The 22872-nt window shown below is 43.7% G+C and overlaps 1 protein-coding gene across 6 annotated transcripts in view; it reads right to left on the reverse strand.

Annotated features, from left to right (window-relative positions):
- The window catches only part of SLMAP (sarcolemma associated protein), a 301840-nt gene that overhangs the window by 162106 nt on the left and 116862 nt on the right, over positions 1–22872 (reverse strand). For all 6 annotated transcript variants that reach the window (XM_082265558.1, XM_082265562.1, XM_082265559.1 and 3 more), the window contains exon 3: positions 12208–12280. In XM_082265558.1, the coding sequence (XP_082121684.1) occupies positions 12208–12280 (73 nt within the window). The remainder of the gene's footprint in view (positions 1–12207; positions 12281–22872) is intronic.

Below are 22872 nucleotides of genomic sequence, written 5' to 3' on the forward strand. Positions count from 1 at the left end.
TAGATTTAGATCGCACGGGTGTTTAAACCCATGTGATTTGGTTCAAGAAAACGCACTGCATTTGCAAACTGCCTTTTGACAACCGCAGCAGAACACAGGTCGATCGTGATGCGGTGAGGAAAAAGAACAGACTTCGCTCAGTTTTCCACACTGCATCAGTGTGAACCAGGACTTAAAATATAGAACGGTAGCAGTCAGGTGTACAGCTTCATAACTAGGACGACACTTTCACATGCTTTTAGTGCGCTGTGATCCTGCAATGTAATGTTAATAAACACACACAGTGTGAACAGGCTCCAATATCTATCTTTATAACCGTATTAGTTTTAACTAGTGATGAACCAGACATACGATCAATTCAGGTAGTGATATTTATAATGTCATCTTGTCTGTGCTAGAAAATCAGGGAAGATTCTATATATTTTTAACTTCAAAGAGCTTCACAGATGTAAAAGCCAAGCCAAATTATGACAAATGAGGAAATGCCGCCCTTCGAGAAATAAAATCATTAGCAGCGGAGGTGTAGGAGAACATGTGCTGTTGTCTCTCTTCCAATCTGTCAGCTTTAATAGAAGACATTTGCTGACTTATAACAATGCTACATAATAAATGGATTTTTGTAAAATCTTACCGTAAAATCCTTTTCTCTTAGCTCATCGACAGACGTAGTCCTCGGTGATACACCACCTTCGGGTTATGTTACCTCCGCAGGAGCAGGACTAGACAGGAAATTAAAAAGCTCTGGCCACACCCTAGGGGCAGTCCCAGAGGGTATATCCTCTCTCTCTCTGCCTCAGCAAATCAGTTATGTGAAAAAGCAGTGCTTAGAGAATTTAACCCAACCCAACTCCAAAACAGAGGGGCGGGGACTACGTCTGTCGATGAGCTAAGAGAAAAGGATTTTACGGTAAGATTTTACAAAAATCCATTTTTCTCTAGCGCTCATCGACAGACGTAGTCCTCGGTGATACACCACCTTCGGGACGTCCCAGAGCAGTATCACAACTGAGGGGTGGGAAAATGGAAATCAAATCCCAATCTAGAAGGCCCAACCGGTGCCAACTAGAAGTTTACAATGCTCATCCTTTATGATGAGACTCAACAAAAAAGGAGAAAACAAAATTTTTTTTTTTTTTTTTTTTTTTTCAAACAGAAAAAAACCCTCGAGGTAGACCACCGGTCTCCTCAAATTGCGGCCTGCAAAACCTTGCGGCCAAATGAGGCATCCGCCGATGCCGTCACATCAATTTTATAGAATTTTGTAAAGGTATGTACCGACGACCAGGTGGCCGCCTTACATACCTGGACCACTGACGCCTGATGGCGAAAGGCCCAGGAAGTACTGAGCGCTCGAGTGGAGTGCGCCCTAACAGGGAACGGAGGACTCTGACCCTTAATAGAATAAGCCTGTACCACCGTTTGTCTAATCCATTTGGCAATGGTCGCGGCAGATGCAGGCAAACCCTTTCTGGGGCCACCCGTGATCACAAAAAGTGAATCCGTCTTACGGAATGATTCCGTAGATTTCAGGTATACCCTGATTGCCCGAACCACATCTAAGGAATGCAACGCATGTTCCCGATGATGCTTGGGCTGAGGACACAAGGAAGGTAGTACAATATCTTCATTCAGATGAAAATCTGAAACCACCTTGGGAAGAAAAGATGGCTTAGGATTAAGTACTACCTTATCCCTATGAATCACTAGGTATGGTGACTGGCATGATAATGCAGCCAGTTCTGACACCCTGCGAGCAGAAGTAATAGCTACCAAGAAGGCCACCTTCTGGGATAGAGTAAGCAAGGGAATCTCCCTGATGTTTTCAAAAGGAGGTTTCTGTAGAACCGACAAAACCAAATTAAGATCCCAGGGTGGTAAGGGCGCGCGGACTGGAGGAGCCAGGTGCCGCACCCCCTGGATGAAATTCCGCACCAAGGATTTGGTAGCTAAAGGCTTCTGAAAGAAGATTGCTAATGCTGAAACTTGACCCTTGATGGTGCTCAAGGCTAGCTTCTGCTCAACCCCTTGTTGCAAAAAAGCCAATATTCGAGTCACCGAATAGGTACGTGGAGGAAATCCTAAAGATTCGCACCACGCAATATAAGTCTTCCATGTGTGATAATAGACTTTGCTGGAAGTCGCTTTCCTTGCTTTAATAAGGGTAGGAATGACTGAAGTAGACAAACCTCTGTCCTTCAGTACTTGGGTCTCAATGGCCAGGCCATTAAAACCAGCGACTGTAAAGCACGAAGGTAAATTGGTCCTTGAGACCACAGACACTCCCTGAGACGAAGTTCCCACGGAACGTCTGCGACTAACATGTCCACCACACATTTATCAAATACCTGATAGTTATCAGGAGAGGTGATCTTTTCTGGTTGAACCTCAGGGACCGAAGTCACCCGACTAGAGGCTACTTGGCCTATCTGGTCAACCAGATCCGATTCCTGTGAGGTATCGGGACTAATCTTAGGAAAAGGTAAAGGAAAAGATCTTTTCAGGGAACGGTAACTACCGCTTCCTGTGGTACTTAAATGTTGGAAGGGAAGAATCGCACCGGTAGTAGTGGTTGATGCTCGATCTAATGTCCTGAATACCGGTGAAAACGTCCCCCCACCCTGAAACCGGGTGGGGGCGCACCTTCAGGCTGTGTACTCCTTTGCTTCGGGTTTGGGTGGGTTGGTCCCCTTCTTGAACCCTCCTGGAGGAGTCTTGCCTTTCCCGCTAGTACCAGCCGGGCGCCCTTTATGGGCGGTAAAGAAAGGTCCTCGCTTGTTGCGAGGTCCCTTAGCTTTTGCAGCCTGTGGCAAAAAAGTGCTCTTGCCCCCAGTGGCATCCTTAATGATTTCATCTAGGTTGGCTCCAAATAGACGATTCCCCTGAAAGGGGAGATTGGTCAAGGTCTTTTTGGAACCTAGGTCAGCTGACCAGCATTTTAACCACAGCACACGTCTGAGGATCACTGCTAACTTAGATGCATGCCCTAATAAGGGAGTAGTGTCCAAGGCTGCGTCACAGATAAACCGTAGCCCTTGTATGATCTGTTCCATCAAATCAGATGTCTCCTTGGGAATATCTTTTCCCCTAAGGTCTTGGCGTACCATTTTCGCCCATTCCGTAAGTGTCTGGGAAACTAGACCAATAACGATTACTGGTCTAAATGCTGACCCTATCAGAGAAAAGATAGTGCGGGACTCTGCTTCTATCTTTCGATCCACCGGATCCTTAAAGGACGAAGTGTCCTCCACTGGAATAACCGTGGCTTTATTCAGCCTGGAAATAGGCGGATCCACGACTGGTGGTACCGTCCATTTCTTAATGATGGATTCCTCAAACGGATAGCGTCTAGCAATACGCTTGGAAATAGTAAAGGTACGTTTAGAATGCTCCCATTCTCCTTTAATCTGATTACCAAAACATTTAGGTACAGGAAAAGCCTTCGCCGTCTTGATGGGCTTATTAGTCCCAAAAGGCCTCTCTGTTTCAGTTGCCTCTGCCGGTAAAGCCTCAAGTTTTAAGGTTTCTTGCACTGCCACAACTAGTGCGTCCACCAATGCTTCTTCCTGAATTATAGCAAGAGAAGAAGCGTCCTCCTCACTGTCTGAGGGGGCTTTACCTGGGATAACAGCCCTTGCAGAGGAACCTGCAACTGCCGTGACCATCTCTGAATCTGAGTCAGAGGTGTCAGATGGTATAGGGGTAGGCGGGGGTCGCTTCCTTGACCCCCGTCCCTGACAGGCCGCCTCCACCCGAGCCACCATAGACTCCAAAATTGCTGTAAATGACTCTATACTCTGTGCACCGGCGGGTCCCGAGGCCCCCTCGAGGGAAACAGGTGGGGGAATATGTGTGGCAGGGTCCATAATAACTCCAGTTACTTCCTGGATAATATAATTCAAAAGTAAAGAAAAAAACTTTTTTTTTTTTTTTTTTTCTGACCCCCGGCGCCACAAAAAAGCCCCTTAGTGTTACCTGCTTAGGGATCCCTATCGATCGAGAGAGAGAGAGATAGACCCCCAGGCTCACCACTTGATGCTCAGAGTTAAACTGCAACAGCTTACAGCGCTGTCTTGACAAACAGGAAGTCTTTTGGCTGGCTGCCCAGGAAGAAAGGAGGCGGCTCCGCCCCTCTGCACGCCTTCCGGCGCCTCCCCCAAGCTCCACGAGGTGTAGGATCACCTCAAACATGGCCGCCCCCATGCTGGAGACACGAGGCTACGCCAAAATGGCGGCTCGTGCGATCCTGCAAGAAAAAATGGCGGCGGCCTGCTGAATGGCGGTGTGCGTCAGGGCACACAACACTGTCTCTGCCTGGGGATATGGCGTGGTTGGCGGTATCGGCCCCTGGCGGACCGCATGGCCTTCCGGGAGGCCTGCTAATAGCTGGAGATCTGATTTGGAAGGCAGTCTACATGTCCGTGGCTTCTGACTGGTAGGTAGCTTATACTAAACCCATAAGATTCCCAGAATGCCACAGATTACATCTTTTAAACATGTATACAATAGATTGTTAGCTCCCAAACCAAGCCTCCTGGCTTTTGTACACAAAAAATCACACTCAAAGTAGGAGGATCTGTGACATGTTATAGGACAGAAAGGACTCTTTCTTACCATACAGAGAGGGGCCCGCGTTCACCACAAAACCCGTCAGGGGGAAAGGGGGAACATATTACTCACCATACCGGAACCAGGCGGGCACCAACTCCTGACAGTACCCCTCTCCACCGGGGCGGGAGGGCTGTCGACCGATACGAACGCCGTGACTCATGGTCTTTGGCGTTTCAGCGAGACGTTTAACTCGCGGGTTCAGTCCTTTTAACGGGACTTTGTCGCGGCCGACCCAGCGCGGAGCTATGGCCTGCACGCGCTCGTAGGCTGAACTGGGGTGACCACCGGATCTCAACATCCAGCCCGTCGCCCAGTTCAGCTTTCTTGCTTGAAGATCTCACAGGAACACTGGAGAAAAAACTGTCTAAAAAAAAATCTTTAAGAAAAAATTCTTGCCAGGACCTAAGATCCCAGCAAGGTGTCTAGGTCCTTACTCCTAACTAGACAGAAAATAACTGATTTGCTGAGGCAGAGAGAGAGAGGATATACCTTCTGGGACTGCCCCTAGGGTGTGGCCAGAGCTTTTTAATTTCCTGTCTAGTCCTGCTCCTGCGGAGGTAACATAACCCGAAGGTGGTGTATCACCGAGGACTACGTCTGTCGATGAGCGCTAGAGAAAAGCTATTTTGTATCTCAGTAGATTCTTGATTTCTGAAACATTCTAGGAAAATAGTGACTTGTAACAAAAATATTATTTGACTACTTTTTCACATAGCTGCCCCTGGTGCTAGCTTTGCGTTTGTGGAAACAATGTTCAAGCAGAACTCCAGATTTTCCTCCCCAAAACAGAAGCATTGGCCATGTAAAAGAATCATAACCACCACAATATCACTATGTGTGTAACTTAGCTTTATACAGCAGGTTTCTGTGTCTGTGATGTCACTCCTCCTGCTACCTGAATTTCAAAGTTCTGACTTCCTGTTTCCTTCGTTTACCAGTCCTGATACTACACGTCCCATCATGCTTTGAGCCTCTGTAGTTTCAGGGCAGGTGTAACGTTAGAAAACCATACCTCGTGAAAATTCCATACCCACGTCATTTCCTGTCAGAAACGTAATGCAACAGCTGAGCAGCATAGCAGTGCGCATGCTCAGAGCTCCGAATGAGTCATTGAACAGCTGAGGAGCTTACTAGTGCGCATGCTCGGAGGGTATGGAATTTCCACGGTTTATGTTACACCGCCAGCTATTACATTAAAACAGCTCGGCTGCAACATGAGTCATCTCTGCTCCTAACCCTGTCACTTCCCTGATCTCGGCTAGTAAATGTAAAAGCAGCGGCGGGTGTATGAAATCTAAATCAAGGAGATCTCGGCTCTGTGATCCGCTTTTACATTTAGTAGCCAAGATCAGGGAAGTGACAGGGGAACGAGCGGAGATGATTAATGTTGCAGCCGAGTTGTTTTAATGTAACCGCCGCAACAGCTGATGCGGTGTACGTTATAAACACACTACCGTGAACATTCCATACCCTCCGAGCATGCGCACTAGTAAGCTCCTCAGCTGTTCACTGACGTAGGTGCTGACGTAGGTGCACCGGAAGTGACGAGGGTATGGAATTTTTATGGGTATGGTTTTTTCACGGAACACTGGTGTAACGTGAGAAAAAGATACCGCGTGAAAATTCCATACCCACGTCACTTCCTGTCAGAAACGTAATGGAACAGCTGAGGAGCTTAGCATTGAGCATGCTCGGAGGGTATGGAATGTTCACAGTAGTGTGTTGTAAAGTTACACCGCATCAGCTGTTGCGGCGGATACATTAAAACAGCTCGGCTGCAACATGAATCATCTTCGCTCCTTCCCCTGTCACTTCCCTGATCTCGGCTAGTAAATGTAAAAGCGGCGGCGGGTGTATGAAATTTAAATCACGGAGATCTCGGCTCCGTGATCCGATTTTACATTTAGTAGCCAAGATCAGGGAAGTCACAGGGATAGGAGCAGAGATGATTCATATTGCAGCGGAAATGTTTTAATGTAACCGCCGCAACAGCTGATGCGGTGTAACGTTACAACACACTACCGTGAACATTCCATACCCTCCGAGCATGCGCACTAGTAAGCTCCTCAGCTGTTCACTGATGTAGGTGCACCGGAAGTGACGAGGGTGTGGAATTTTTATGGGTATGGTTTTTTCACGGAACACCGGCTATGGAAGTCACAGTCATGGAGTAGCTGAAGGAGTTGATGTGGGTGGGTCTAAGGATTACTGTGAGTGTTACTGGGCCTTTATGTCGGTGGTGATCGGGGAAGGAATGGAATTGTTATCCCCACCAACACTCCATTCCTCTGTGCAGTGAACAGGAAAGAAGCATGAAGTTGAACTTTAGTCAGACAGTTAAAGTAATTTCTAAAGGCAATTTTTTTCAACATTTAATACTTCCCTGCTCTGTGTAATGGTTTTGTAGAAAGCAGCCCTGATGTTCCTCTTCTCCCACCGCCGCTTGCTAAGAGGGCACTCATGCATGCTTGCTCATGCAACCCACACAGAAAAAAGACCCATGGCAATACCCACCAAACACACGTCACTCTCAGTGCCACATAGGCTGGGTTCGCATCTGTGCGTTTCTAAATGCATGGCAACCGCCAGAAAACTTATGCTTTTCTGTGCATTTAGAAAATGCGCAGTGTGCTTGCATTACCATTTGTTCACTGTTCTGTGTGTTTGCAATGCACCGCAAGCCGCAAGTTTTCCATGCGTTTTGGAAACGTGTAGCAATGTGCGTCATGCTTGTATTACCATATACGTTGCATTCGCAGCTGACAATTTCCAAACCAGCGGCAACCCGCACAGAAAACGTGTACTTTGCTGTGCATTTCGAAAACACGTGGCAACCTATGTCATGCTTGGGTTACCATTCGTATACATCTGCGATTTTCCAAATGCAGGGCAGTCTGCAAGAAAAAGCACGCATTTTCTGTGTAATAGTGATAGTGGCGCTGGAAGTCACGTGATTTTCATGTCGTGCTGTGTGTACTAGGGCGATATAATCAATCCCTCCCAGCATCAGTACAACTAGCTTTCCAAGCACACTTCCAAAGCACTCACGCCCACAATCTAAGGCAGGGATGGCAAACCTTGGCACCCCAGATGTTTTGGAACTACATTTCCCATGATGCTCAACTACAACGCAGAGGGCATGAGCATCATGGGAAATGCAGTTCCAAAACATCTAAAGTGCCAGGGTTCGCCGTATTTCTAGCGGTGCTGCTCTCCTTGAGCGGGGAAAATACAAAATCACTACAAAGAAAAAGAGGAAGACGCAAACGACTAATGCATTACCTTCAACACCAATGAAAACTATTAAAAAAAATTCCAAAGCCCTTTTAAGAAACATGAGAAGTAAAAATGCATGTCATGCACAACTCCAATGTCAGGGATGACAATCTCTGTGGTTGGAAAGCTAACGCTTTTCGGGAGACATGCCCCTTTTCTCAGAGCTCTGCGGAAGGTACATCATTTTTAGACTACAAAGGGGTGTGCTCTAGGCTAGAGATGAAGCATAAAGTCTACATCCAGACTATACAGACTGGCATATGATACAAAGCCACCACTAAACCCAGAATATCAGAGGATCTGCACACAACAGAGCAACGGGGTACAGAGGTATGATCAATGCTGGGACTGATCATTCCATTCAGTTGTAGTGAAACAAAAGTTGGAGTTTAGCTTTAGTTCCCTCGTAAGCAAACCAGGCCAATTATTCCCTCAAGAAGGATCAGGTGTAGACTGGTAGCCAAGTACTTTACATCTGTTCTACACGGGCTTCAGCTTGACAAGTGAAAGCCCATTTTAGTCTATGAGAGCTGTCCTAATTAGCACTACTTAAGTCACTCCAACTTTAGAAAAGGGTCCTGTACTTCTTCAAAGCTACTTCTATTAGACTTGAGCCTTAAAGTAGTATTCAAGTCGCCAGGAAGTTCCCTGGCAAAGTCTCACCCGAAAGCCGTACAACTTTCAGGTCAAGGCAGTGTCAAGGCCTGGTCGAGGCACACTGGCTTAAAGAATGCTGCTTATAGGTTTAACACTTTGTGGTATATCTAGATGCATTATTTGCTTCCAACAAATTGCAGAATAGGCTTATCCATTGAGCCGCTACTGTTTTGTTCTCACCTGGGTTCCCTCCCCCGGGATTGTCTTGGTGTGGGGAGTTGCTATTTGCCTTATGGACAATACCTGGGATGTCCTCTGCAGTTTAGGACACCCAGTCTTCTCTCCATGTATTTAAAATATAGAAGGAGTGTGGGTGTGCAGGGAGGCCTTATATATATAGCCCTTGATGTGCCCTTCCACTGTGGCTGGTGGACTGGATATCTGCTTATGGTACTGGTGAGCACACACGAGACCCCTGCCTGGTGAGGATATGCTATCCCCAGTAAGGATGACATATTATACCACCTATGTGGAGATGGACAGATACTAGATACTTCTGGATTACTACAAACAATCTTGAGCTGTGTATCAGCATCTTGATATTTAACATAATATAAAAATATATACATACATACTTCTCCACACAAGTAATTTCTACTTAACTGATCATGTGACCCATGTCCAGCACCTGCACATATAATGGCTGCCCACCTGCTGACTCTTCTATTGGGAACACCGGTTGGTTTTTGGTCTCTTGAGCCCTGAGGAAGCATGACCATGCAAAACGCGTCATCCTCTTTACAGAGATGGGGATCTGTAGGTCCCCAAATCTCTCCTCTATGTTGGAAAGCTTAAAAAGGGGGGGAAAAAAACACCCAACACGGCAGTCTTTACATCTGCCAATGCCGAAAACAATGGAGTCACTTCTGGCCTCTGAGGGTCATCTAATCCACGGTCAGCTCTATGGTAAACTGTAGACACCAGCTGATTCATTCTCCGGCTAGCTGATTGCACGGCTGAGCCAGGAGAATCACCAGAGGGTGGCGAGAGAGGACCTGTAAAAGCAATCAAGCAGTCAAACAGCCGCTATGATTGCTTTTACTTTGCAGGGAATCGCCAGCTGAAAAAAAAAATGCCCTGCGGGCATCATTCAGATATCTCCACTTCAACCTATAGACATCATATGACATCCACATGAGGTTAAAGTGCTTGTAAATCAGGATGATAAAACACTGCCATCCCCTCTGTTTAATCAAGATGTATAGCACTGTGTGTCCGTTTTCTAAAAATGATATTTGTAAATACCTGATCTCACAGCAATGACTTTCTGTCAGTGACATTCCTCTACTCGATCTTCCCCATGTATGGAAAGCAGAGGGAGGGGCTTAGAAAACCCTCTGACATCAGCTGGCCAACAGAGGAAGGCCATGTGACCGCTGTGAAATAAGGCATCTACAATAAGAGTTTTAAAAAAGCAGACGTCTAGTAGCCAAGATCTTGAGGGGATGCAAGCTACTTTAAAACGGTATTTCAAAAGTCAGGGAAGAGCAGTAGGAGGGGAGGGGCAAGAAGGGGGATCGCTCTCACACACAAGCATCAGAACTGACAGGCAGGGGAGGGGGGGGGGGGGGAGTGAAAAGGGAGCGAGAAGAGTGCGAGATGACAGAGGTACGTAAGCTGACCACTGTACCGTGGATAAAGAGCCATGATTATCGTGGTCAGCAGAGACAGGGGGACACAGGAACAGGCAGGATTAGCCAAGTATATTACATTATAAAAAGGGACAAATTACACAGCACTGTGCTGTTTAACATACTTTAAAAGGAACAGGAGATATATAAAAAAATATTTTTTTATGGTTACAAAACGCTGTAAGTGGTTAATATTAATAAAAACATAGAAGCAGCATTTTTTAGTTTGAATAAAAAAAAGAGTTTTGCGTTTGGCATGTAGAAGTAGCTTAATGTTATCCAATATTACCATGCACATAAGATTATTTTATTTTTTTTTTTTTTTAAGCTCAGCATTTAGGGCCGGTTCACACTTGTGCGATGCGGGAAGGCTGCGAATAAGCAGCCTGTTCCCGCATCGCATCCGCACATCTGGCAGTTCACACTGCCATATGCGATACGCAGGGGGTGTCAAATGTTAACGACACCCCCAGTTTGATCAAATATCGCAGTGCGATCTGACAGTTCGCACAGGATCGAATTGCACAAGTGTGAACCACTGTGCGATCCGATCCTGATGCAGCTGATAAAAATGCCTTCTGTGCGTCTTTGGTGTGGGTGCAGTGCGAATTTCAGCCATACAAAGTGTATGGCTGAATTCGCATTCGCACAGGAGATCGCATGTAATGAAGGAGCAGTGCGCTCCGAATTACATGCGATCTCCGCAACCACACACTTGTGAACCAGCACTTAGAAGCAGAAAAAAATCCTTCTGGGTTGTTTTAAGAATAGTTTCCTGGCAGAAAAAAACCCTGCTAAACACGCCTAAACACATGTACAAAAATGCTCTATGAATGGCGGTTCACATTTCTGCGATGCGGGAACGCTGCGAATATACAGCGTGTTGCCGCATCCCATCCGCACCCCTAGCAGTTTACACTGGGGGTGTCAATTAAAAGTTAACGACACCACCAGATCAGATCGCATATCACAGTGCGATCTGAAAGTTCACACAGAATCGGATCGAACTGGTGTGAACCACCATGCGATACGATTCTGCTGCAGACCAAAAAAAGGGTCCTGTGCGAGTTGGGTGCGATTGCGGTGCGACTTCAGGCATACAAACTGTATGGCTGAATTTGCACCGCAGAGAGATCTCATTTAATTTTAGGAGCAGTGCGCTCCGAATTACATGCGATCTCTGTGATCGCAGATTTTGTTTTTTTTAAGCCCAGTGTGCAGGAACTCTCAAAATACCATTCAAGGCCTGTTTGTAAATGTTGAACACAGATCCTAATGGAAGTGCTGAGCAAACTACTAGCAATTCAACCTGAAGAAAGCGTGAAAACCTACTACTTGCTCCCTCCCCCCTACCCAGTTGCAAAAAAAAGTGCAAAAAACAGCAGGGTGGGGGGGGAGGGGGGATAAAAGGTAACTTCCCCATTAGGGTGAAGTTCTGCTTTAAAATAGAGACTAATGTCTAGCAAAACAAAATGGGTATAAGTAAATCATTCCTGAAGAAAATATGAGGGCTGTTATTGCTAATCTCCTGAAAATGCCATTGGGCCGGCTATAATGCTAACTCAATAGCTTCAATGACTCCTGGGTCACATCAGGAAAATCTGAAGTCATAAATCCTTATCTTTATACTTTCTCAGGGTTGTTCACACAACCTACTGAATAAAAAAGGGTTGGCATTACTGCCAGGGTAACTGCAGTCAGCAAGGGCAGCTTTCACATTCCTCTCAACTACTAAGATAACACAATTATTACACTCTACCAGAAACATGCTCACGTGCCCTCATCAAGCATAGTGTAAAAATTCAAGAAACCTAAGATTACAATGTGCGTTACACAATGACTGTGTGCTGCCCTGTGCAGGATGTTCTCTTACCCAATTGGCTGCTATGGCCAGGACCAAGAACACCCTGATGAGAGCGCCACAGCCGTTCTGGTTAAAGAGACCATGTATTCAGCCTGTACCTCTTTAAATGGATATTGGCATCTTGCATAAGAACCCAACAATTTACTCTAGACAGAAAAATAAAGCACTTACTCTGACCGCCGTCTGGTCTCCAGCCCATCTGGCAAAAAAAGCTTTACTGTGGACACTATACAGCCGTGAGTCACTAAGAGGAAGGAAACAAGGTGCAGATTAGCATTACAAATAACTGTAATATGTTTTCCCTTTTACACAAAAGCATTTAAACACATCAGGTTGATTACATGATGAACTACACAAAACAGCTTTAAAAAGGGTTCCTAAACATCAATTTGCCACTTGTAAAGGCAGACTGCTCCAAAAAGTAATTTTGACCTGTATATTCCATATCTTTAGATCCAGTATCAGACACCTGCAGTGTACTCATACACCATGGGTTATAGGCATGCATCTGCAGGTGACTGAGCACTGGCAAAGCTTTAGAGGACAAGCCCCCCGTGATGCATTCTGTGCACCAGCCCCACTCAGCCTTACCTGAAGTCCCTCTCTGCCCAGCTATGTCCACAAATGTCTCAGCCATCCGAGATTATCCCTTCTGATTGGCTGAAACACGCCATTGGCTGCCGCTGCTGTCAAAGTCAGCTAGCAAATCAGGAGGGGGGGGGGGGGGGGGGAGCTAGGTCAGGGCTCCATGTTTTAAAGGACACAGTGAGCTGTGACTTAGCTCCCACAGCAAGCTGTACAATGGATTTGCACAGAGAAGCCTAGAGCCTCCTTGTTTGGGGTCCCTCTTCTGCCCTTCATGCCCCGGACTGTAAAGCCAAGGGGTCTTCTGGGACTGGGTTCTGGACCACAACACTATATTATATATATATATATATATATATATATATATATATATATATATATATATATATATATACACACACACACACACACACATATATAATCTATATCTACAGTATCTCACAAAAGGGAGTACACCTCTCGCATTTTTGTAAATATTTTATTATATCTTTTCATGTGACAACACTGAAGAAAGGACACTTTGCTATAATGTAAAGTAGTGAGTGTACAGCTTGTATAACAGTGTAAATTTGCTGTCCCCTCAAAATAACTCAACACACAGCCATTAATGTCTAAACAACTGGCAATAAAGGTGAGTACACCCCTAAGTGAAAATGTCCAAATTAGGCCCAATTAGCCATTTTTCCTCCCCGGTGTCATGTGACTCGTTAGTGTTACAAGTAGGGATACAAGTAGGGATGCACCAATTCGATATTAGGATCGGATATTGGCGCCGATACTGCCACAATAGCTGGATGGGGGGATCCGTAAAATTAACCAACCCACGGGCCGATCCGGTTCTGCTGAGTCCCGGCTCAGCCATCCCTTACTTGGTGTAGTAGTAGTATGGGATGGGAGCCGCTACTTCCTGTATAGGTCCAGCTCACAGGCGGAGTGATATGAGATGCACTCCGCCTGTAAATGGAGGAGCCATACACATAAGGCAGTGGCTTTGCTCTGTACTGCAGCCGCATGCTTTGTGTGTGTAGTTCCGGATCGGTATCGGCAGATACACAATGCCAGATATCGTATCGGGACAAAAAAAGTTGGATCGGTGCACCCCTAGTTACAAGGTCTCAGGTGTGAATGGGGAGCAGGTGTGTTAAATTTGGTATTCTCTCACTCTCTCATACTGGTCACTGGAAGTTCAACATGGCACCTTATGGCAAAGAGCTCTCTGGGGATCTGAAAAAAAGGATTGTTGCTCTACATAAAGATAGCCTAGGCTATAAGAAAATTGCCAAGACCCTGGAACTGAGCTGCAGCATGGTGGCCAAGACCATACAGTGGTTTAACAGGACAGGTTCCACTCAGAACAGGCCTCATCATGGTCAACCAAAGAAGTTGAGTGCACGTGCTCAGCGTCATATCCAAAGGTTGTCTTTGGGAAATAGACAAATGAGTGCTGCCAGCATTGCTGCAGAGGCTGAAGGGGTGGGGGGGGGTCAGCCTGTCAGTGCTCAGACCATACACTGCATCAAATTAGTCTGCATGGCTATTGTCCCAGAAGGAAGCCTCTTCTAAAGATGATGCACAAGAAAGCCCGCAAATAGTTTGCTTTGGACAAGCAGAATAAGGACATGGATTACTGGAACCATGTCCCGTGGTCTGATGAGACCAAGATAAACTTATTTGGTTCACATGGTGTCAAGCGTGTGTGGTGGCAACCAGGTGAGGAGTACAAAGACAAGTGTGTCTTGCCTACAGTCAAGCGTGGTGGTGGGAGTGTCATGGTCTGGGGCTGCCGGCACTGGGGAGCTACAGTTCATTGAAGGAACCATGAATGCCAATATGTACTGTGACATACTGAAGCAGAGCATGATCCCCCCTCCCTGCAGAGAATGGGCCGCAGGGCAGTAGTCCAACATAACTACCCCAAACACACCTCCAAGACGACCATTGCCTTGCTAAAGAAGCTGAGGGTAAAGGTGATGGACTTGCTCAATAGGGTTTAGGTCTGGAGACATGATTGGCATCTGTGGAGCATCCTCAAATGGAAGGTGGAGGAGGGCACAATCTCTAATATCCACCAGCTCTGTGATGCTGTCATGGAGGAGTGGAAGAGGGCTCCAGTGGCAACCTGTGAAGCTCTGGTGAACTCTGTGCTCAAGATGGTTAAGGCAGTGCTGGAAAATAATGGTGGCCACACAAAATATTGACACTTTGGGCCCAATTTGGTCTCTCTCTCTGCATTTTCTCTTTAGTTATATTTTAGGCCATTTTAACCTTCTGTCCTGTAACTTCCTTTCTGAGGGTGGCTACCTTTTAACTACATAGTTCCATAGCACATGACAATGTAGCCACCCTCCTACACTTGTTGCTGTTATAGATTACAATTCTAATTGCCCACACAGCCAGGGCTAGTACTTATTAACATAATAAACTGCCCAGTGTTCACAACAATAATTTTATTTCTGGTGAGATTTTTTTTTTTTTTTTTTTTTCTGGTGAGATTAACGCTAAGGTTTGTCTGCTAAAAAGATGCATGTACTGCATTGTACATAAAACATTGTATGCATCAAATACTGAGACTTGCTATGGTGTTTATAATAAACGCAGACACTCCCGTGCAGGAGCCAGTCCTAAAAGTACATGGTGAAACACCGCTATATATCATCAGAACGGAAAAATGGAGGAATTTGCAACAAAGTTTATTCAAAATCAATGCAATGTACATTATGAACAGCTACCATTGCTCTCAATAGAAAGCATAGGAGACTGCCACCTCTGTCTGCAACTACCACAATTTCTCTAGGCTCCAAAACAGCTTTGCATTTTCCATTCTTCAATGCAAAGTAATTTAAGACTCTTAAATGTAAAACTGCTCTATTGCTCATTTCACCACTCTCAGGACTGCTATATTAAAAGTTATTCTTTAAATGTGGCTTTCCTGTTGGATTTACAATAGGCTTCAACTTCAAAACTTTGATTGAAAAAAAAAAAAAAACACAACTAAGCAAAAGCCAGGTCTAACTAAGACAAATTACATAAACTTGTGCCAATGTGAGAAAAAAAATGTTTCATTTATCTACTGAACTAGCAACCCATCAAAATGCTGACTCTTGTTCAGCATATATCAGTAACCCTACAATAGCATTGGCTGCAATAGAGCACTCTGTAATACATTTCAGAGTATATGGATTACACTACAGCAAAACTATATATAAATAAATGCAAGCACAAGTGATGGAGATATGAAAAATAGTTTTGAAAAAGTACTGTGCATGTTTTTTAACAAGATCAGCAACTTTTCATTATTATTTTTCACATTCTGTAACGTCGTCAAATGATCCAACATTTTTTTTTTTTTTTTAGAAACAGTCAGTCTGCATCTTCCTTGCTAGCTCTGCATGTTAAAAACTGAAATATATACACAGATTCCCGATTCTAGATAAAATTAGAATCACATTTTTTTGCTTACAATAAAGATCACACGATTCTCATTGTAACATCTTTTACTTTATGCAAAAAAATTGGTCTAACTTTATTGTTCAGTTTTTTTCCATTTTTCCCCAAAAAACTGTTTGAAAGACTTCTGCGCAATTACAGTGTGACATAAAAGATTGCAATGATCGCCTTTTTATTCTATAGGATCTCTGCCTATATATATATATATATATATATGCCTATATATATATATATATATATATATATATATATATATATATATATATATGCCTATATATATATATATATATATATATATGCCTATATATATATATATATATATATGCCTATATATATATATATATATATATATATATGCCTATATATATATATATATATATATATATATATATATATATATATATATATATATTTATTAGTTTGGGGGTTCTAAGTAATTTTCCATCAAACAATACTGATGAATTTAAAGCGGAGTTCCACCCATTTTTAATAGGTTGGAATACATAGATCTATGTAATCCCCTTTAAAACGGCTTTTACCAATGGACACTTTTTTTTTTTTTTTTTTTTGCTAGTAAATACCTTAATTTCTGCTTTATTCCTCCTCTCCTCACTTCCGGGTCCGATCGGCGATGACGTCATTCAGCGATTCGCAGTGTCTGCTGGGATGTATTCTATTCCAGAAATCTCGCAGTAGCTGAACTGTACTGAGCCGTGCCTGCCCCGCCTCCTCTCATTGAGTTGTATTGTATGAATGTATTAAGGCTGTTCTCTGCCCTGCCTCCGCCCCGCCTCCTCTCATTGAGTTGTATTGTATGAATGTATTAAGGCCGTTCTCTGCCCCGCCTCCTCTCATTGAGTTGTATTGATGGGCGGAGGCGGGGCAGAGAACGGCCTTAATACATTCATACAATACAACTCAATGAGAGGAGGCGGGGCGGAGGTGGGGCAGGCACGGCTCAGTACAGTTCACCTACTGCGAGATTTCTGGAATAGAATACATCCCAGCAGAGACTGCGAATCGCCGAATGACGTCATCGCCGATCGGACCCGGAAGTGAGGAGGGGAGGAATAAAGCAGAAATTAAGGTATTTTCTAGCAAACAAAAAAAGTTTCCATTGGTAAAAGCCATTTTAAAGGGGATTACATAGATCTAAAGTTCCAAAAATGGGTGGAACTCCACTTTAACTTGTAAGCCCCAAACGTCAGAAACTGCCTGCGAGTCGAATGCGATGCAGGAACGCGCAGTGGATTTGCAGCGTTCCCGCATAGCATGTGTGAACTGGCACTTAAGAGTTTTAACTGCCTTTCTTTACAGACGGAAGTTTAATCCTTTGATCTAAGGCTGCATTCACACCTGAGTATATATTGTTTTCAGGAGGGTTTTTTTGGGCTTTTTACAGGCTTTTTTTACAGGCAGGCATTGACATTAACAAAAACACCTGTAATCAGTCAAAAAAGAAACTCATACTTTGAGCTTCAGACGTTTTTATTCTGGAGACAAAAAACGCCCAGATGTGAACAGGGGCCATTGAAATGAATGGGATTTTGCTTGGTGGGCGCATTGAGACTTCAGAGATGAGCGTTTTACAAGCTAAAATACGCTCAGGTATGAAGAAAGAAAGAAATGATACATTGTAAAACATTGTGTTTATAGTTATCTAGCAGCCTCAACAATGTTGATAAACATTTGCCAGAGGCTTTTTTTTTGTGACAGCTGAGTGAGCAGAGAACCGAGCAGAGAACCGCTCGATATAAACCCAGGAAATGCCATTTTAGGATCATGAAGGGGGGGGGGGGGGGGGTGAATCGAGATCACGATTTATCGTGCAGCTCTAATATATACACATTATATATATATATATATACATACACATACACATACACATACACAGTGCTCAGCATAAATGAGCACACCCCAACAGATTTGTGAAAATACCTTTACTTTCCTTTCAGAATCAACATTTTCTATGGGACACTATATTACACAATACTCCCACAAATGCAGGCCATTGATTGCAACCAAGATTTTTTAATTTGCGCACACAAAAAATAATTTTTCCTAACAGTTATTCAAGACCATGTGGAAAAATGAATACACCCCATTAAAAGTCTTAGGAACAAAGTTAAATTTTAGACCACAAAATACTAACAAGAATGTAACTACAGTCTAATTATTCATTAAACAGGTGTCCAGAAGACAGTTGATTATAAGAGGGTTTTGCTAAAGAAAACCTCTACCATTGTCATGCTGTCAGCAATGGCACCACATGGAAAAGAAATGTCACAAGGCCTGAGAAAGAAAATAACTTATTTACATAAAAAGGTGAATGCTACAAAGAAAATCAGTAAAGCTGTAGGCCCCTTTAACACACATCCGTTTGGACGGACTCTGCTTGCTCGGTGAGGATTGCTCCGTTGATCCCCGCTGAGCAGGCGGATGACAGGTCCATCTCCACTCACTGTGCAAAGACGGACCCTGTCAAGAGTCTTGTTCTCTATGGAGAGATCAGATAAAAAACGGGCACCCGGTTCTTTTCCAACCAATCCTATTCGATCCGACCCACTGGACTGATGGCAAATGTATCGCCATACGTCTGGTTTTAGTGGATGTTGTTGGATCCGATGCCAGGCGGGTGTCCATCGTTTAAAAGGGGCCTAACTTATTCAGAATATTGTAGCAAAAAGTGATATGATAATTTAACAAAACGTCCAAAGAAGTTAACACCACGACAGGAGCGTCTTCTGATGAAAGGGGGTTTAAGAAAATCGCCATGCAAGTTCCCTGCAGTTAGCTAAAGTAGAACGCGAAACTGAGGTGATGGTTTCCCCTGACACAATATGGCATACACTGCAGAGGAATGGCATGCATGGGTGTCGTCCACGGAGGAAGTCTCTCTTAAAGACCATGCACAAAAAAAGCCCGGCTAGAATTTGCCAGAGCCTGTGCTGAAAGAAGACTACTGGGACTCTGTACTCTGGAGTGATAAGACCAAGATAAAGGTTTTTGGAACTGATGGCTTCAAAACTGTAGGGGGTGGCAAAGGTGAGGAGTACAAATGCATGGTGCCTACAGTGAAACATGGTGGTGGCAGTGTTCTTCTGTGGGGCTGCATGAGTGCTGCTGGTGTCAGGAAGCTACATTTCATTGATGTCATTATGAATTCACAGATGTACTGCTCTACACTGAAAGAAAAGATGCTACCATCATTCCGTGCCCTTGGTCGTTGTGCATTTTCCAACATGACTATGATCCAAAACACACATCTAAGGCCACTGTTGCATTTCCTAATAAGAGGGGATGTCATGTACCTGGGTGACCTTGAAGCGGGAGGTTCCCCGTTTCATAGCTTGCAGTCTTATCTGTTGTGCCACAAAGAAGCTCTGGAGTTTTTGCAGTGATTTCCCAGCTTGATGCTTTACTTTTGGACTCACTAGCTCCACCTGCTGCCAGTTGTGAACAACGTACAATTTATCCAGCATTTAAATAGCAGCCCTTCCTGTTCCTCAATGCCCGTTTGTTTGGAATATCTTCCTGGGTGTGTTTGCTCTTTTACTGGCTGACTATCGTGTATGAACTTTTGCCTGTATTCTTGACCCCTCTTCAGCCTGCCGAATCTGTACTTCTACATACTACAGCTTGTGTATGACTTCTGCTTGCCTGACCATTCTTTGGATTACGTTTGGATACCGCTTTGGCCGATCTGTTGCCGGCCTGATCTCGGACTACGTTTTCGCCTGAATCCTCAGCACTCAAGCTCCACTTTGGACTTTACCTAACAGGCACCCAACAGGGGAAGGGTGAATATGGATCATCATTACATTATTTAGATACTACCAAAACAATCACCCAACATGACGATCATACTATTTCACATAGCGTTCAGGGGTTTAATTCCCCAAACGGAAGAAAGCTTTTCTCATATATAAAAGATTGGGGGCTAAGATTATTCTGTTACAAGAAACTCATTTCTCAAAAGAAAACCACCCACTTTCTTCCATAAGGCATATAACCAGTCTTTTTATACCCTTGCTTCCTCTAAAAACAAAGGAGTGGCTATCTTTCTCCACCACTCTTTTCAAATGGACATTCAACAAGTACACAAAGATGAGGACAGTAGATTTATCATCGTCAAAGGTTACTTGGGTGGCAGGGAATTACCATTGCTAACATGTATGCTCCAAATGATGCTCAAGCCACCTTTTTTTTTTTTTTCACAATTTGATATCTTACAATCCTACCATTCCACACATTATTTTAGGGGGCGATTTTAATTCGGTTGCACAACCATTATTGGATCGAAGTAAACAAACTCCAAACTCTAAAGCTTTCTCCAAATCTACTTGTAAACATCTTAACACACTACAACTTATAGACTCATGGAATGCACTCAACATTGGTGATCGTGAACATACATTTTATTCCCATCCTCATAATTCCTATTCACATATTGATATTTTTGCACACCCATTATTTTATCAAATTCATGTGACTCCAACATACACCTCTGTGCATGGTCGGATTATATAAATGCCCTTCGCACAAATTTTATTGGCCTTTCCCCCACACTTTATTTATGGAGACTTAATGAATCATTACGAACAGATTTCAACTGTCAACAACAAATTACTGAGATGATTAAGGAATATTTTTGATTAAATGCCTCCCCTGCCACTACATTGGCTTGCCCACTAAGCAGTTCTTCCAGGACATCTTATGGCGCTTTTCCACTGCATGGAACCGTACCGGTTCGGCACGCTTTTGTGCTTTTCCACTGCGGTACCGCATGGTATAGGGTCGGAACGGTTCGGTACGGTACGGTATAGGTTTGCTTTTCCACTGCATGGAACCGAACGGTACGGTACGGCTCTGAAAAAACAGTACCTACTCGATTGTGGTTCCAACAGGTACCAAACTGGTACCATATCCCACAATCCTTTGCATGCAGTCACTACTAGCCACTGATTGGTCAGAGAAACCCACCCACCCCGTTGTTATCCCACCCACTTAACTTTAGTACTACTTTAGTGGAAAAGCAAACCTATACCGTACCGTACCGAACCATTCCGACACTATACCATGCGGTACCGCAGTGGAAAAGCAAACCGGGCCAAGCAGGGCAGAGTAGAGCCGAGCCGGTACTAGCCGGTACTTGCAGTGGAAAAGTGCCATTATAAAATTACCTGTGGAACGCAATAAAGAAAAAGGGAAAAAAATCCAAGCCATTACAACAGGCCATCAAAAATTATATAAAAAGACATACTAATACCCATGACCCAATGATTGCAGATTTAATATCTCAAAAACACTTGGAATTAAGACTCCCTTCTTTCATACAAAGAAAGCATTCAGATGGTCTAAGGGAAAATGTATTTTATCAAGTAACTCTTATTTCACGATGTTTGCATGTAAACTTATAGGCCACCCCATATCTATAAACGTAAAAATAACCTGAATCAAGTAGTCACGCACCCTCGAGAAATTCTATTTTTAAAAAATTTGACTCCGATCTCCTTTCTGGCCCCACTTTATCACATCTTTAGATCGTTCATGGCTGGATAAAAACTCGACCCCTTCAATATCCCCCAAACAACTTGAAAAATTAAATGCCCCATGTACAGAAGATGAAATAGTAATTATCAAATCTCTTAAAAAAGGTTCAGCCCCAGGTCCAGACAGATTTTCTTCATTTTACTACATACAATTTACCCCCCTCCTTGTCTACTATTTAACTTCCTTATATATTACTATCCTCAAAGGCGGTATATTCCCAGAGGAGATGTTAATGACCAACATGTCTTTAATACCCAAACCTGATAAAGACCATACATTACCACAAAACTATCGACCAATCTCCGCAATCAACAATGAGCTAAAAAAAATGTATGCAGATCATTAGCAAATAGACTATCCTCGATCATTCCCTCACTTCTATCCCAAATTCAATCAGGCTTTATTCCTGGACGTCAAATTTTATTTATTATTTATTTATTTCAGGTACTTATATAGCGCTGTCAATTTACGCAGCGCTTTACATATACATTGCACATTCACATCAGTCCCTGCCCTCAAGGAGCTTACAAGCTAAGGTCCCTAACTCACATACATACACAGTAGGGCCAATTTTTTATACAGGATCCAATTAACCTACCAGCATGTCTTTGGAGTGTGGGAGGAAACCGGAGTGCCCGGAGGAAACCCACGCAGGCACAAGGAGAACATGCAAACTCCAGGCAGGTAGTGTCGTTGTTGGGATTCGAACCAGCGACCCTCTTGCTGCTAGGTGAATGTGCTAACCACTACACCACTGTGCTGCCCATGATAACGGATAACATCCGATTAGTAACTAACATAATTCAGGATGCGAATATAAATGCTAAAGCAGTCCTTCTCTTAAGTTTGGATATTAATAAGGCGTATGATATTGTTTTATGGAAATATCTAAATATAGTTTTGCAAAAGTATGGATTTCATGGTGAATTCCTTCATGCATTTCAACCCACAAACAAGAATTAGAATTCCAGGTTGTAACTCAATTTTTGGAAACTAGGAGGAGGAACTAGGCAGGGTTGCCCTTTATCTCCCCTTTTGTTCTCATTGGCTATAGAACCTTTAGCCATAGCCATTTTATCATACCTGGACATTAAAGAATACACTTCATCCATTAATATGTATAAACTCAGCATGTATGCGGACGACATGTTATTCCTCACCCAACCCATTATCTCTCTTCCAAATTTATTTAAAACTTTAAAAGAATTTTCATCTCTCTCAGGATAATCATTTAATATCTCAAAATCTATT

The sequence above is a fragment of the Pelophylax lessonae genome, assembly GCF_965119305.1.
Source record: "Pelophylax lessonae genome assembly, chromosome: 8".
NCBI lineage: Eukaryota > Metazoa > Chordata > Amphibia > Anura > Ranidae > Pelophylax > Pelophylax lessonae.